Source organism: Aptenodytes patagonicus, chromosome 7 (assembly GCF_965638725.1).
Source record: "Aptenodytes patagonicus chromosome 7, bAptPat1.pri.cur, whole genome shotgun sequence".
Taxonomy (NCBI): domain Eukaryota; kingdom Metazoa; phylum Chordata; class Aves; order Sphenisciformes; family Spheniscidae; genus Aptenodytes; species Aptenodytes patagonicus.
The window spans coordinates 34,203,415-34,221,108 of NC_134955.1; the positions used below are offsets into that span (position 1 = coordinate 34,203,415).

General features: G+C 48.4%; 1 protein-coding gene across 2 annotated transcripts in view; it reads right to left on the reverse strand.

Annotated features, from left to right (window-relative positions):
* Positions 1 to 9,572: 9,572 nt before the first annotated feature.
* The window catches only part of GALNT16 (polypeptide N-acetylgalactosaminyltransferase 16), an 81,284-nt gene continuing 73,162 nt past the window's right edge, over positions 9,573 to 17,694 (reverse strand). The window contains exons 15-16 of one of the 2 annotated variants that reach the window (XM_076344805.1): positions 13,291 to 13,430; positions 9,573 to 10,819 (exon numbers count right to left, since the gene is read on the reverse strand). In XM_076344805.1, the coding sequence (XP_076200920.1) occupies positions 13,293 to 13,430 (138 nt within the window). In that variant the 3' untranslated portion in view covers positions 9,573 to 10,819; positions 13,291 to 13,292. Of the gene's footprint in view, positions 13,431 to 17,694 lie in introns of both variants that reach the window. The other variant, XM_076344804.1, reaches the window with a different exon arrangement.

A 17,694-nucleotide genomic window follows, 5' to 3' on the forward strand; every position in this document is an offset into this window, starting at 1 on the left:
AAAAAACTACCCATGTGACTTGCCCAGGCTCCCTTCTAGCTCCTGGAGTAATATAACAGCAAAATGCAGGTCCCAGCCCAATACCAGCAGAGCCAGCTTCATGCTGAGCATCTTGGTCCAATTCCCCCTTTTCCTCCCTCACACATGCATTGACCTAACTGATATGTCTTGCCCTACTTCCCATCAAACGCTGACACTCACCCTAACTAGCAATAAGTAGTGCTAATTAGTTAATGCAGAAGATCTTCTAAGAATTGAAACACCCCCCTCTTCCTACTTCCTTAGACGAGCCCCATAAAGAGAAATCCCTCAATGGTTGTTAAATGCAAGGATGCCATCCCTGGCTCACAATGTCGATGCATCAGAAGTTAATGAGGGCCCCAAGAGTGTTTTGGGAGAGCAGCACCATGCAATTGCCCTGTTCTTACATTTTCCCCCTAGACACTTGGTTTGGGTCGCTGACAGAAACAGACTAATGGACTAGGTGGCACTTTTATCTGATGAGATCCACATAAACACTCTATGTTGGGGGTATTTTGTTGGGTGGGGGTTTTTTTTCCTACTTGACTAATGTATTCCACAGATGTTTTGCAGGGAAGTTCAAAGTGTCTATGCAGACCTAAGGTAGATAAGGAGGTGCAATAGGCAGCATCTTTCTCTATTGTGTATTTTCCTCATTGTTTCCACTAGTTTGGTGTTTTGGGCATGGTGTCATGAGAATGAGAGAACTGGAGATGATGTAACTCTAGCTAATACAGTTACTGTTTAGGAGCTGTTTACTCATGGGCTTTGTGAAGACCCAGAAAATACTTGCCCCAGAATGCAAGTGGTACTACAAACTAGTCGAAATATCTACTTCATGGCACTGAGCGGTTTTTCAAGTGACTCTTAACATGGCAGATGATAACTTTTTGTGTAAACTTAAATGCAATTAATAATACTGATTTAGCCACATCCATGTTTCTTTGAAGTCTAATGCTTCAGCACTCTTGCAATTACTTCTCCAGATGAGTTCCAGGGGCCTTGGCAATTGCTTGCTGCTGCTATTTTGATCCTATGCCCTAGGAGTATAAACTCAGTTATAGAAACTCCATCTGAGTCCATTTAATGAACTACATGAATCAGAGCCCTGCAATAAAGCCCAATTAGAAATGAGAGCACAGAGAATATTGATCCCCTTAAAACCTTTTACAGCTTTCAGGATCTGCTTGGTCACTCATCGCTACAGCAGGCACTGAGCCTTTCCTGCCAGTTCCCTTTCATTAGCTTGCCGGGATTATGGTCAGATTAAGACATGATTGAACAGATCATCTGGTGGGGGCCTTGGGTTATGAGGGAGAGCCCCCAAATATAACCCTTCTCACACATGCGCACAGTCCTCTGGGTCAGGTTTTATTACTAATTCAGAGGAAATTTCTACAGCAGCGCTTGCTTCTCCTCTGAGCAACACCAAAAAACCCCTTTGAGATTTTCTAATCTGTTTTACTGGTGGACATGGTGTCTGGAGGCTCTGAGTTCACAGAGGTCACAGATGATAGCATTACCACGCACAGCACACCCATGAAAGGGTCCCATGAACTCCACTAACTCAAGACCTTCAGCCTTGTTTGCAGTATATTACAGGATAAAGAACCCCTGTGGTAATGAAGCACACGTTATTCAAATGAGACATTTGAATAAGAACTTTGAGAAGTGTGCATTAAGAGGGATGTTTGGCACCCTAGCCAAAATATAGGGCTCAAAGTCAAATGATTTCAGACTCTTTTCCAGGCTGTACCCCAGATGATGTGTGGTGTCCAGAAGCCCAGATCCAAAGGGTGTAGGTGGGATTTGAATTGTTAGATCTCACACTGGAATCCAAAAAGCCTCTCTTCAGCTGTTGTCCAAAGCTGGATTCACCTCAAGCATGTACATCTCAGTCTTCACAATTTAGGATCTGCTCCAACACCTACCCAGAAGTGCTTTAGCCTCAGCTGTGTTCAGACCATCTCTGTGAGTAAGTGCTAAGGGAACTCATAAACAAGGTGTTCCTCCATTTCCCTTGATTTGGTAAGCCTTCCCAGAGCACAGCCATTGCGAATAAACACAAAAATAAAAGAACAGTCACTGCTTTCTCTGTTTCACCAAGCTGTATAGGCTTTTCTGGGGCTGGCAGGAGGGATTAGAGGGCAAAACACTGAATGTCTTATGGTGAGGCTTTTTTGGTATGGAGTATCTGAAGATGACCTGCATCAGAGGGAAAGCAATTACAGTTTTCTAGCAGCAGCTGGGGCATTTGCATGGCAGGAATGTCCTGCATTCCAGGCACTGCTCCAAAGGCTGTTTATGAACTTGAAATCAAATGGTTACAGAATAAAAATGCAAAGTAATTCCTGAAGTAATCTCGGGCTCCAGCCTTGCTCCAGATATGGAAGGCTCTTGAACCACTAGGCTAGAATCATACATCCTGTGTCCAAATTAAGCTTTATTATCATGCGAGGTGTAAAGTAAAGCAGCTTTAGCAGTCAGAGCTGAGAACAACTCCGCCTTGAGCAACCCCAGTTTCCCAGAGGGTCTGTTCCTTCATTAACATATTGCATTGGTACAAGGGTGGGAGTGATTCCTGACAGCCATATGAGATGCAGCGAGCAGACCCCTCCGATGGATTTCCCCTAGCAGGAGGCTCCGCTTGCTGTGGGAAAGCCACTGTAACAGCGCTGTGGCAGCCCCATGGGGTTCATAGTTCAGTGTGTGCTAAAGGCGTTCCTGGGCAAAGGGGCTACGTCCGTGCTGGCAGCTGCTGGTCCTGACGCCAGTGACCCAGCTGTGTCCTCTTCTGACCTGGGAAAGAGGAACTGCAAAGACAGCTTTTCCAGCACCCTGCCCCTGACAAATTCAGTGCTAAGCTCATCTCTGATTTGGGGACTCAGCTTAGGCTGGTGCCAGGTTTGGTGTTGTTCACTGGCACTATTTATTTTTAATAAGATCAAAATGAAGCTGGGAGGGAAGAAAAAAGGGAAGAGTTTTGCAGAAATCCAGACCCCTTCTCTCTCAGGACAAAGGATTTGTGCTCAGGAGGCTTCCCCAAGCTCTTCAGCACAGGCTCAGCACTTGCAGGCACCTGATAAACTCCTGCCAAAAAAGTTTAAAGTAAACAGAGGTGATGTGTGACATGTTAAATATTGCTAATGAGCATCAGGTGTTTGCAGGGAAAAATGGCTCCTCATCTTAGATATGGTAATTATTTTAAAGATCTATTTAGCATTTAGATTGCTTAGGGGAAAAAGAGCTCGGAGCAGCTGATTGCCTTGAAAAATGCTCCGGTATTAAGTGGGTCTCTTTGAACATTGCTTTCATCTACTCAGACAGAAAGCAGAGGTGACACTTCAGCTTGGGATAATTAGAAGGACTCTGACATCATTTGCTTGTTCTTGTCACCAGCATTATAATGTGCAGCCTCTAGTTAAAAAAATGCACACAAGTCTCACACAATAGCGTTTAAGAGAGTTAAAATACAGAAGATTAAACATGCTGCACTGAAGCCTTGAAAGGAGCTTGAGTGAAAGAACCAGCCTGAACATTCGCACTCTGTAATTTAACCCCAAGCATAAGACCCTTTGGTATGCTTTTAGACTTGGCTACATCTGTTGCATTTTTAATGCCCGTTTTCATCAGCAGATATTTACAGCTGCAGCATCATCAGCTCTCACAGGCTGAGTGATTTAGGCTAAACAAAACTCTTGGAGGTGAAGGCTCCCATGAAAATCCCAGATATGGCAGGAGGTAAGAGCAATTGCTCAGCGAGGGACTGAACTCTCCTGTGGCAGCTGAGTATCTCAGCCCACAGTCAGGCTGCACTGTGCTAGCCTGTGCCAGTAAGCCTGGTCTAGGGGATGGTTTAAAACTATTCATGGCTGGCCAAAAGGACAAAGCAGCCTGCAAGCGTAATACACCTGGCTGAGCAAATCCAGCAATTTGGAATCAAGTCTCTGCTACAATTTGCTACTTTTCCTCAAAAATCTGAGAAATGACCTAGAAAAAACGACTTCTGCCTCAAAAACCCTCCATGCCCGAGTTGCTGAAACACCATTTACATGCTTCCTGCCCTGCAGCATGTTCAGCAGCAGAGGCAGTCCAGATGATATTATAAAGCTTACATAGTCAAGCCTTCGTCTACACAGCAGCTGTCATTAAGCTGATTTTAATGGGGAGAAGTATCAGTGTATTGAGCAGTACTGCAGACGAACAACCTGAGATAGGTAGGGTGTTTCAAAGGGGAAGAGAGGTGATGCTGGACACCGAGGGAGGATCTGTACCGAGCATCCCCTGAGCAGTGCCAGTACAGAAGGCAGACCCGCTGCAAGCATTACCTGTATTTCTCTCCTGCCTTGTAGCCATTTCAAGATTTAAATGTTATATTACTGGTTTGCCTATGTCTGTTGCTGAAGAAAAACCAAGCAGGGTAACCACCGAGCTCCCCCCAGCCCTCAGGCTCACCTGCCATGGGCCAGCTCTCTACTGCTGCTTCTGCCACAAAGCCAGCGACTGTGGACCAGCAGCATTCTCCCAGCCACTCGCGTTTCTTAAAGCCAACAGTATTAAAATGCACAATCAGAAATTTAATCCAAGCAGGAACAATGATTTAGACTGAGTCTGTTTCCCAAATCTGACAAGTGTATGCACTAATGAACACACACACCCCCCAACCCTGCAAAAAGAGAAGAAAAAATGCAGCAGTGAGGAGAAAGCCCACCATGAATTTCTGCTAAGAAAAATGTTTCTCTGTTCCATCTCCTCACCCATAAAGTCTGTTTTAAGACCAGAAAGGAGGAAAGGAGATGTAAGTGAAGATGATGGCAAAACACACAGAGACTAAATAGAGCAAGAATTTCACCCTTGTTTTCCTGCCTTGCTGGGAAGGCAAGGTAGGACGTGTAGGCGCACACACCAGCTGCAGGGTAGTCGCTGCTGTGGTCAGCAGAGCAAGGGGATCAGCACGGGCAAACTGCCCCAGCACTGGCACGGTGGCTCAGGCAGGCTGTGCAGCCCACCCTGAGCTCCAGGCAGCACCGGCTGCGTTGTGACTACTCGCTGAGCCCGGTGCCTGAGGGAGGGCTTGCTCTTCTCATGCTGCACTGCAAGCACAGCAAACTCGGAGATTGACCAAGCAAAGAAAAAACTCAACAAAGAATTAAACAACTTGCAGGAGAAGATTGATTAGGAAACATCATAACAAAAATGGTTCCTCTTTGCCACGGAGAAAGTGCTTTTCTAAGGTGGCTGAATTAAACCTCACTTCACGTGGCAGCCACATGGAACCATTCCCAGTTCAGAGAATGGAAGGGAGTACTGGGAGGTGATGTGACTGGTCTGCAGTCACTGAGGATCACAGCTGACAGCAGAACACATCCTTTTTGCTCTGTCCCTTGGTAAGATGAGGCAAAACTCAGAATTAACTGTCCCCGTTACGTGTTCTCCACGGAATTTCCATCTGTAGCACTGGTGGCTCTTGTGTTTATTTCAAAAGGGAAGGAATCACTGGGATGAGGGGTGGAAAAGATCTTCTAGTTCAGGCCTGGCCAGCCTTGGACTGTCTGATCCTCACTGACATCCTGAGAAACAAGACTCAGGAGACATGTTTCAGAGAGACCCGAGGACAGAAGCAGGTGGGGCTTCAACTGGGTCCAACAGCTGGGCTGGGACATCAGCCTCAGTTTACCCCGGTGCCCCACTTTCTGCTGCAGCCTGAGCTACATACCAGTGTTCTGGCAAGTGCACCCTCATACCAGTGCAGCCCTGCTGCTGGCTGCGTAACGTCCCTCCAGTGGAAGCCAGGCTTGAAAGTCACAGCCTGAGCACCGTTCTTCCAAGTCCTGCCGGCTGCCCGGCACAGGCCAAGCTGTCCCCTGAAACAGAAGGGGAACAGCTTGCAGAAGGGCTGCGGGCAGCAGGGATTAGAAACAAGAGACAGGTCTACGTTGTCCTCAGAGCCTGACCCACAGTCTTCTTGTCCTAGAAACAGCCCCAGCCATCACAGGAAGACTCCTGCTCCTTTCACACCCCTTTCTTCTTTACCCTGTTTCTCTACTACTGATCGGGCTCAAAGGCACTCATCAGCCATCTTCCCATTTTTTCTACTCTGGAAACTATGGCCACATTTGAGTGCCCTCATACCTATTTCAGCACTTCCCCTTCCACTGCTTTTCTGCTTGCCAGAACACTGGGAACAACACTGCTTCTTTTTAGCAAGGGCAAAATTCAAACCATTGCCTTCAAAATACACCAGCATTGACATGATTTCCAGTTTGCCCTCATTATATGTTGGGAGGACGGGGGAACAAGGTGTTTTGGTGGGTAAAGAAATTCACACGAACTCTGGTGGAACATAAAAAGATGTCACCTCTTCAAATAAGCTGTTTTCTCTACTTTGTATGCAGCTGCCCCACTTCTTTGAAACCTTTGTGGTCACTTCCAAAACGCAGCTATACTGCAGGGCCAGTTCTGGTCATCCAGCTGCTGAAAGGAAGCCAATAGCAGACAGCAGCACGTCTACAGGTTAAAACTAAATAACAATGAGGAGACCCCATGGCAGCCCCACGGGGCAGTGATATGACATGCCAGCGTGTGAGGTGAAGAGGGATTTCAAGAGCTGGGGTGAAGCCTGTGAGCTCACAACCACCCTAGGAGCCAACAGGCACCACGCTTCCAGGGAGCTCAGGCTGCTACAGAGAAGGCGATACTGAGATCCACACATCAACTGAGACCAAGACAGGGAGAAGGCAAAGCACGCCTGGGCTCTGACCACAAAATTCAGGGAGAAGAGCCCTTGGGAAAAGAAAGCTGAGACAGATCAGGAGGTGCGGAGAGACCCACGGGTGGCTTTTTGGGTCAGTGATCCCATTTTGTTCATTTCATGCTCATGAATTTGAGCATCCCCCTAGGCACTGGCCAGCTCATCACCCAGCGCACTGCTACTGTTGTTACTGCCAGGCTCAGCCCCGCTGCAGGCAGTGGTAAGCAGCGTTGCTGTACTAGTTTCCATGGAAATCAAAACCAGAGAAGCTGGTTTCCACCAAAATCACATTAAAACACAATTTTGTCCCAAGTGGATTATTTTGTTATCTTTTCTCTCATTCTTCTTTTTGCACCATGCAGTACAAATGAAGCTGGATTTATTTTAATGACTCAGATCTGTAAAGCACAAGTTTCATTGATATGTCAAGCAGAAGCCGCTATTTCCATTCGGATGGGATGTCCCTGACTCAAAGACAGGCAGGTCTGAACACTTACCCAGTGGCATTTCCAGCACAGAAATATCACCTTGTTCTGGCCTGTTTTTAATCACCGGGCAGTCACAGGTGAGATTCAAGCAGCATTTCTCAAACAGATGCATATCAGTCAGAAAAGACAAAGGTTGTTCAGTTCCCTCCCGTACCCAGCCTCCCATCGCCCAGCGGCACCTTTGCAACACGCTGCAGCACAGAAACACTTTCCACGCAGCTCTGGACTGTATCACAGGTGTTTGCAAAACACCTTACAAAAACAAAGCCCTAGAAATGTGGATGACAGCCCCGCTACCTTGCACACAAGTGGGAAGAGTGGCGGAGGGGCAATGCCTCCTGTCCACACGTGGGCACAGAGTTCTCCACTGGAGAAGCAGAGCCGAAGCCCAGCACGCTGCAAACACCCCGTTTATTTTCATGGGGCAGTGCACTGCTGATTTTTTTGCTACCATGGCAGCAAAACAAACACACTGAAAACAAGTTTTGTTTCAGGTAGATCTAAACATCTAATTTCAACATTTGCAGTTCTCTGGGGCTTCTTTGCTTCCATTTAAAATGCTCACAAGTCACAACAAAGGAATGAATCTTAGGCTCCCTAAGAGGAAGGGATACAGGAGCTCTTCAGCTGTGTTGGCCAAGCAGTACAAGACGAAAGAGAAATGATGCAAGAAGTGTATTAGGATGCTTGCCAAGAGCAGCAGTCAGGTTTCCAGATGCTTCTGCAATTCGTGTGTACTTCTAAAATGCTGAAGAGGTCTGATTAGAGAGACAGAGACACCCACTGCAGCACCCCCTGCAGCCCAACAGCAGAGGGTTTGGGGAATGAGAAGACACTTATGTAAGGTCTTTGTATCAAGCAAGTCCCTTTTAATAGCCTGCCGAAAAAGGAGATCTCCTGGCACCTAACTTTCTTACTGAATGTAGCCTGGAGAACATCTCTGTTTCTAAGAAAATAATCTGCTTTGTGAGTGCTAAAATGAACTATTAGAGTATTTTAAAAAAAAACCACAACAAATCCAAACAACACAATGCTTTTGAGACAAAGCATTTACTGAATTTGACCCAACTGTGTGACTGCTGTGGGTGTAGTGCTTCTGTTTTTAACCTCCTGCAAAGAAATTTCTCCCCTGTAATTTTCCCCACACGTGGTTCTAGTCCCCTTTGATGCAACTCTTTCTACTCCAAACTCTTCTCTACCTCATTTATGTGCCAGACCACTGCATGTCTGACCCTATCCTCCTCAGAGGGGAACCCATCCCTCACTCATTTCTCCCCCCCCCCCCCCCCCCCCCGCTTCCAATTTGGCTCTTCAGAAGATCAATATTTCATTTTCCTAGACAGGACTAATTAAAGTCTTCCCAGCCATCATTACAGCCTGAGAATCTCCTGGTTTCTAGGGCACTACAGTGGTCATCACTCAGGGTGTGCATGGCAGGACTCCAGGGACACAGCCCGACTGATGTCCTGCTACAGAAGCAGCACTAAGAGAGGAAGCCCCAACTCTTTTCCTTTTTATGAGTTCCCGCAGCACTCAAACACCGGATACATGACCAGGCAGCATAGGGAAGCACTGGTTTCCCCCACACCAGCTGACTTCCAGCACACCTTCACCGTCCTTCCCTAGACAGATACTCAGGCACAGCTGCTTTCCATAGAAGCAGACCCAGCTGATCCTGGTTTGAAAAAGCTTCTGTGGGTGAACTAGCAGGCAGTTAAGCCCTGATTTTAAACTCTAAAGCCTCCAAATTGATATTGCTGACTGGGCTTTTTTTTTTATAAGGTGAGATTAGGAAAGCTTACCAGCCTACTTAGGGAGTCACAGTATTTGAGGCTCAGCAATGCACCTGCTAGGAGGCATGGGTGGGTGGTGATGCTTCCCTGCCCTCAAGCTAGAGGCAGAATAAAGACCTTTGGGAGGCTCAGTAAGGAATAGGCGGGCCGATAGCCTGAGGAAAAGATCAAGGAGGGAGTTATAGGAAGAACTAATTCCCCCCACCCCCAGCTATTTCTTTCAGCATGTAAACGCCAGTCCATTAACCGCTCTTAACTTTTGCCAGAAAGGATACTTTCCTGCCTAGCCAGCTGAGGAGGGCTTCTTCAGTGGTTTTAAACTGATATGCCATTGTAGAGATACCCTAGGAATCTCTCTGCCAGCTCCTGCGGTATCCCTCTAGAAGCAACCCAGGAACCCATGGGCTATGTATGTCTGGGGAGACAAACCCAGGGAGAGACAGAGGCAGGGACCAGGCAAGAAAGGATGGAGGCTCTTTTCCCATCGGAAGAAAAAGGGAATAAGAACAGGCTGAAACACTTGTTTCAAAGTGGATTTTATTCCAGGCATTAAACAGATTCTGGCACATGCTTTCTTCAAGAAAAGGGAAAACAAATCTGGGCTCCACATAAATTACATCTGGCAAAGTGTAACTTACAAGTGAGTGGGGAAAATAAACTTTTTGAAATTGATTTCTGTACAACAGTAGTTTCAGCTCCTCTTAAATAAACCCCCATTGGTTCACAGCACACGAAATTACACTGGATGATCTGATACAAAAACAGCTTTTTAAAAATGTATTACCAATGCAAATGCTCTGTCTTGACAGTCTAGGGGGCTGTTTAAAGTAAACAGGAAAACAAGGGCGAGCAGCTGCTTGTTCTGACTGTTAAAGAAACAAATCACTGGGCCAAATTTGAGGGCTGTCAGTTTGCTTTCAAAAACCCCACCAGACTCCTGTTCCAAAACATGGCATTGTGTGGACCTTGGGGAAAACAGCACAGATAACATCGTTCCTCCTTCCCTTCAGTGCAAGGGAAATGGAAAGTATGCTAATAATGAGTTTGGACAAGATGTTGTTTATTCTGAGGAGAAGTTTAGTTTGCCCACACTTGAAAGCAGCCTTTTGTAATGCACCTCCTTCTCAGTAATTGCTAAAATCCATTGGAAACCAATGGCTTCCAGAAGATAACGTGGGGGGAGGTTTGCACTGGGCCTAAGGGAAGGTCCAGTGAGCAGTGCTTTAGCTGACAGCAGAGTAAGCAGGTGACCTCAGGAGAACATGTCCAAAACCAGGTAGAGTTAGGGCTCTGGTAGCCCCTAACTCCAGGGGTAATTTAAGTTATTGACATCTAGCATATGCCCACCTTTTTTCCCTTTTCTCCCCCAGGCCAGGGCACCTGAAGAAGGAGAGTATCCAATCTTCAGCTGCCCCAGCTCACAGCCCCAAATGGATGCCAGCTCACACTCTGCCAGGTGGTGAGCAGTAGGAAGAGAGGCACAAATCAGCACAGCTAGTCCAGGCACCTCTGCTCCAGGAGCGGTCACTAACCTCCAAGATTGGAGCCAAGCATAAAGTCAAGGGCAGTAGCCAGCATGCTGACAAGAGCCCTTTGAACCAAGGCTGGCCCAAAGCTTGGAGACGGTTTATAAGCAGGGCTCCTGTGTTCTGCAGCAGTCAGGAGAATTGTAGAGGAGCTGGGTCCTAGTCCCAGTACAGTTATGAAGAAGGAACTGCAAGAAAGCTGCACGCACACAGTGGGAGCAAGAAGGAAGGAAGCAGCACCTGGTGGAGGAGTGAACATGCTGTTAGCTGTAACCCTTAAGCTGCTGGAGAGTGACATGGGGGAAGCTCAGATGGTCCACATAGGATGCATTTTGATGAAAATACATAATCCTTTAGCACTTCATTGTATACAGAGCTTATGTACAGTATCAGCTCAATGGCCTTTTGTCCGTCTTTGCAACAACTTTTTTCAAGCCATGTATGCGAGACCTTGACTGTTCCTAATGATGCTGTTCTGGAAGTAGCATCTCCTGCATATTCTTGTTTAAAAAAGCAATTGCTAGTAGGACGGTATCTCTTTCCCGTGACACGTCCGCCTGCCCCGCCCTCTTTCTGTTCCTAGGCTATTTTCTTTCCTTCTCTTTCCTGGCCTCAGTGGTTCAGGCCCAAAGCATCTCTATACAGGGAAAGAGAAACCTCTGCAGAGTCAATGCCCCCACTCCCACACAAAAGTGTGGCTGCACCGTGCTGTAAGCTTGGGACCAAAGGGAAATGCCTCCTGAGTTTTCACAGTGCAGGCAGGTCATTCATCTGGTTAATCAGTGTTGAGATGGTGAGCTGATGTCAAAGTGAAGGGGGAAACAGGAAAAGAGCTCCTGCCACCTGGCTGATTTATTTTTTTAAATAAAAGAACTGAGAACAGAAAACAAATTGTCCAGTTCTCACACAAGCACTTTTGAGCACATGCAACGTATGAAGAACAGTATCTGTTCTTTTGTCAACTGTTTGGGCTAATACCAAGGTAGGAGAAAGAATTAAAAAGGGACTCAAGCATGATCAAAAGCAGCCAGCTGTTCAGAATCCAAGTGAACATCCTGTTTCTTTTACACCAGATCAGAAAGGATCCATGCAAGCAATTACCTACTGAAGGTGGCCCCACCATCTGGTTCCTCTGCCAGGCTCTTGGAGAGGAGGGTTGGTTTACAAAACCTAGCTCCAAGAGGAAAGTTTAACAGATCTAGTAGGAAAAGGTAACGTTGTGGGAATTTTTTTTTTATTTGAATAGGTAAGCTTCTCCTTGCAGGTCTGAAAACCCACACTCAGCTACCGCTGACTGGTAACTGGGAGCAGGACTGGGATGCTAGCTAGAGACACCAGTTGTCTTCGGTATTTCCAGAACACAAAGGAGAGATCTCTCAGGGCAGGCCTGTACTGTGGCAGCATTTGTGCAGGGGGCAGTTTCAGCTTCACCAACAAACCTCCCCAAGATGCCCACTGGGAGGAGAGCTGGGTGTCGCCAGTGGAGCAGCCCCAGGCCTTTTCACCTCCTCTTTCTGAGAGAGAGGGGGAAAAGCTACTAGACAAAGCGATGGCTTGTCATGCCAGGCTGTGTTCACAAGGGCCACGCAGAGCTGCAGAGCCAACGAGAGGGCTGTGCTCCTGCCCAGCCAGCAGCAGGAAGCCTGCGATGACCTAGGGGCTGTCCCCTTCTGCCTCTCGCAGCGGGATACTGCGTGGGCTCCTGCCACAGGCCTAAACCAAGTGCAGTGGCACTGTCAGTGTGTGCTGCCCACATAGCTCTGTGCATCACCTTCGATGTGGGGTGCAGCAGGCAGTGTCTGATGGCACCAGGAAGAGCAGCCAGAGAATGGTCCCAGCTTCCCCGGCATCCCAAAGTGTCGGCACCTGTCTCTGACCAGCTCCACAGGAGTATGGTACCCTGAGCCCAGGTCCAGCTGGGCTGCCTGTGGGCTTGGATCACTCATGGAGGTAGGGCTGGCCTTCCACCCGTAAAAAACTTGAAGCAAGAATTCAACAGGGAATAGTCCCCAAAACAATCCCTGGTTATGCTGCTAAAACAGATATTGTCCCTTTCCTAGCTCTCTTGTCAGCATTGTGCCTCATTTCCCAGCCTCAGCCCATTTGGCTGTAGGGCAGCTACTGTGGGCAGAGGAAGGACCAGGCCCACCACAAAGAGGTTAAAAACCTGCCCCCAGGGTCTGCTAGTTCCTTCCCAGCCCCTCCACTCATCATGATGACTCTTTTTCTGGCCAGTCCTCACTAAGAGACACACATGCATAAATGATGCACGATGTTAGAGCGAAAAGCCAGGGAAGGCAAAGAGCTACCAATGTTTGTATAAGCATCATTTAAGCTGTTGGACTGAAGGTCGTGGACTCTGGATGCAGAGAAAGGAACGGATGGGGAGAGCTGCAAGGCAGCTCTAGTCACTCCGAGTATTGGGCTGGGTCCTCCCCCCTCTCTGGGTGCAGCTGTGCATGGACTTCAGCTACAAAGAAGAACTTAAGACAACAGATGGGAAGATTTCAACAAGTCTCCTCATCCCTCTCTCACCCCCAGCTTCTTCTCTGAAAAGCTCAAAAACACCAAGTGCTCAGCTGAAATGGTGGCTTGCAGATGGGCACAATGAAAACATTTAGGGTCAGACATACAAAACCATTCCTCCCTTCCCGATCCCCCTCTGTTCCCAAAGTCTCATGCACAAAGAAACAAGGAGATCTCTGTGCTACCATCATGTTGCTTGTAGCAGCTCCCACTGTTGGCCAGGTACATCTGCTTGGCAAGGGTTGGTCACCACTCTCCCAGTCTGGTTTTCCAGGCAGAGACCGCTAACAAAGTGTTGAATGAAACTGCCTTTCATCTTCCACTTCTGTGAGAAGACAGAAAAGAAACATGCTGTTACTTCCATTTCACCAGGGAACTGTGTGTCCAAGCTGGAGGAGAAAGGCTGAGCATAAACCTCAAGTATAGCCCAACAACTGGGGAGACTGAAAATCTGGGTATGGGCAGCATCTCCAAAGCACTGGTTATCTGTATTAATGATACCTGGAGTTTGAGTTTAGCTGAATTATAGGGCTAGATATTCAGAAGCATGGAGAAGGCAAACAACACAAAAATCAGCAACTACTGGCATTTTCAAAAGCATATTATATTCACAATTTCCCTGCCATTCTTTGTCCTGCATCTCTAGGCACCCAGATACCTGTCAAAACCTGAAACCCTTCTATGGTTTCTTTCTAATCCATAGAAAGCAAAGCATTGAAAGCTCTCCCAACATGGAAAGCAATCCAAATCATAGAATCATAGAATCATTGAGGTTGGAAAAGACCTCTAAGATCATCGAGTCCAACCGTCAACCCAACACCACCATGCCCACTAAACCATGTCCCTAAGCACCTCATCTACACGTCTTTTAAATACCTCCAGGGATGGGGACTCCACCACTTCCCTGGGCAGCCTGTTCCAATGTTTAACCACTCTTTCACTAAAGAAATTTTTCCTTACATCCAATCTAAACCTCCCCTGGCGCAACTTGAGGCCATTTCCTCTCGTCCTATCGCTTGTTACTTCGGAGAAAAGAACAACACCCACCCCACTACAACTTCCTTTCAGGTAGTTGTAGAGAGCGATGAGGTCTCCCCTCAGCCTCCTTTTCTCCAGGCTGAACAACCCCAGTTCCCTCAGCCGCTCCTCATAAGATTTGTTCTCCAGACCCCTCACCAGCCTCGTTGCCCTTCTCTGGACACGCTCCAGCACCTCGACGTCCTTCTTGTAGTGAGGGGCCCAAAACTGAACACAGTAGTCGAGGTGCGGCCTCACCAGGGCCGAGTACAGGGGCACGATCACTTCCCTACTCCTGCTGGCCACACTATTTCTGATACAGGCCAGGATGCCATTGGCCTTCTTGGCCGCCTGGGCACACTGCCGGCTCATGTTCAGCCGGCTGTCGACCAACACCCCCAGGTCCTTCTCTGCTGGGCAGCTTTCCAGCCACTCTTCCCCAAGCCTGTAGCGCTGCATGGGGTTGTTGTGGCCGAAGTGCAGGACCCGGCACTTGGCCTTGTTGAACCTCATACAGTTGGCCTGGGCCCATCGATCCAGCCTGTCCAGGTCCCTCTGCAGAGCCTTCCTACCCTCGAGCAGATCAACACTGCCGCCCAGCTTGGTGTCGTCTGCAAACTTACTGAGGGTGCACTCAATCCCCTCATCCAGATCATCAATAAAGATATTAAACAAGACCGGCCCCAGTACTGAGCCCTGGGGAACACCGCTCCTGACCGGCCGCCAACTGGATGTAACTCCATTCACCACCACTCTCTGGGCCCGGCCATCCAGCCAGTTTTTGACCCAGCGCAGAGTCCACCTGTCTAAGCCGTGAGCCGCCAGCTTCTCGAGGAGAATGCTGTGGGAGACAGTGTCAAAGGCCTTGCTGAAGTCGAGGTAGACCACATCCACAGCCTTTCCCTCATCCACTAGGCGGGTCACCTGGTCATAGAAGGAGATCAGGTTGGTCAAGCAGGACCTGCCTTTCATGAATCCGTGCTGGCTAGGCCGGATCCCCTGGTTGTCCCGCTCATGCCTTGTGAGCACCCTCGAGATGAACCGCTCCATAATCTTCCCCGGCACCGAGGTCAGGCTGACAGGCCTGTAGTTCCCCGGATCCTCCTTCCGTCCCTTCTTGTAGATGGGTGTCACATTGGCAAGCCTCCAGTCGTCCGGGACCTCCCCCGTTAACCAGGACTGCTGATAAATGATGGAGAGCGGCTTGGCGAGCACCTCCGCCAGCTCCCTCAGCACTCTCGGGTGGATCCCATCCGGCCCCATAGACTTGTGAGTGTCCAGGTGGCGTAGCAGGTCATTGACTGCTTCCTCTTGGATTACGGGGGGTTCATCCTGCTCGCCGTCCCCGTCTTCCAGCTCGGGGGGCCGAGTACCCTGAGGATAACTGGTCTGCCTGTTAAAGACTGAGGCAAAGAAGGCATTGAGTACCTCAGCCTTTTCCTCATCCTCAGTGACAATGTTCCCCCTTGCATCCAATAAAGGATGGAGATTCTCCTTGGCTCTCTTCTTGTCATTAATATATTTGTAAAAACTTTTTTTGTTGTCTCTAACGACAGCGGCCAGATTGCGTTCTAGCTGGGCTTTTGCCTTTCTCATTTCTTCTCTGCACGACCTAACAAGATCCCTGTACTCTTCTTGAGTCGCCTGCCCCTTCTTCCACAAGCGGTAAACTCTCCTTTTTTTCCTGAGTCCCAGCAAGAGCTCCCCGTTCAGCCAGGCCGGTCGTCTTCCCCGCCCGTTCTTCTTACAGCGTACAGGGACAGCCTGCTCCTGCGCCTTTAAGACTTCCTTCTTGAAGATTGTCCAGCCTTCCTGGACCCCTTTGCCCTTCAGGACCGTCTCCCACGGGACTCTCTCAACCAGCGTCCTGAACAGGCCAAAGTCCGCCCTCCGGAAGTCCATGGTTGCGGTTTTGCTGCCCCCCCTCCTTACTTCACCAAGAATCGAGAATTCTATCATTTCATGGTCGCTAAGCCCAAGACGGCCTCCGACCACCACATCTCCCACCAGTCCTTCTCTGTTAGTAAACAGCAGGTCGAGCGAGGCACCTCCCCTGGTAGGCTCACTTACCAGCTGTGTCAGGAAGTTGTCTTCCACACACTCCAGGAACCTCCTAGACTGCTTCCTCTCTGCCGTGTTGTATTTCCAGCAGACGTCCGGGAAGTTGAAGTCCCCCACGAGAACAAGGGCTAGCGATTGAGAGACTTCTGCCAGCCGCTTATAGAACACTTCATCCGCCCCTTCATCCTGGTTGGGTGGTCTATAACAGACTCCCAGCAGGATATCTGCCTCGTTGGCCTTCCCCCTCATCCTTACCCATAGACACTCAACTGTACCATCATCACAATCGTTGAGCTCTATACAATCAAAACACTCCCTAACATACAGGGCCACCCCACCGCCTCTCCTTCCTCGCCTGTCCCTTCTGAAGAGTCTGTAGCCATCCATTGCAGCACTCCAGTCATGAGAGTCACCCCACCATGTTTCTGTGAGGGTGACTAAGTCATATCTCTCCCGCTGCACAATGGCTTCCAGCTCCTCCTGCTTGCCGCCCATGCTGCGTGCATCACAGAAAGCAAAAATCACACTTCCTGCTGCTTGACTACATTGTATCTCTCTCTCTTCCATGTCCCCTCATCTCTCCTCTCATCAAATTCAAGATTTTTATCAGTACCACATTGAAAGCTCTCCATAGCTCTGCACCCTTCTCAGCTGGCTCTTCTTCGTAATCTTATCTGTCCTGCCAACATTTCAGTTTATACGTGTCCATTTGACAGCTTCTCAGTACATATCGCTCTGCTTTCTGCAGTGCTGTCCTCTGAGTCTGCTCCCCTCAGAGCATATCCACAAGGTCCCACATGCAACCCTTTCCTGAAGGTCCACTTTGGTTGTGCTGCTTTCCAGGAAACAAAGCATATGTCCTAACCTTGAACTGCAAATTCTGCTGGGAAAGGGCTGTACCTTCCATCCCTGCTGGAAAGAACTGGGACCACTGCGGCTGATAGTGAGGAGAAAAAAAGTAAAAACAAGTCTGTGGACTTGGGATCTCCCAGATGAGGCTGTGCCATTTCCCTCCAGTGGGGCACAGCTGAGATCAGCAGGTTATTGGATTGAGTGCTCCAGGCTCCAGGGATTTTCCCATCACTCTTTTCACAGTCACGCAGATGACCCAGTTAGAACTAGGGTCTGGGCGTTCAGACAGTAAACAGCTTAGGAATACTATGAGGATGTTTTGGCTAACCCGTGAGACTGATGAAGAAAAAGAAACAGCTTGACAGCACTAATGGACCTCAAGGCTGTTGCAGAAATGATATGCAAAGGGAATAAAAAAATTCCTGCAATATCCAGACAATGTCAAAACTTACCAACATTTTAATTCTTGGGTAACACAGCAAACATTGCCACATGCTGCGTGGTTTAAGACATCCAGTTATGTTCACATATTGCTGGCAACTCTCCTCCAAATCTGTGTGCTGGTTATGTTTCTTGGAGGGCAGGGCAGCTGCAAAGCCCAGAGTAATCCGTTGCTCCTGTATCACATATTCCTTCACACTAAATACCAGAGGCAGGAT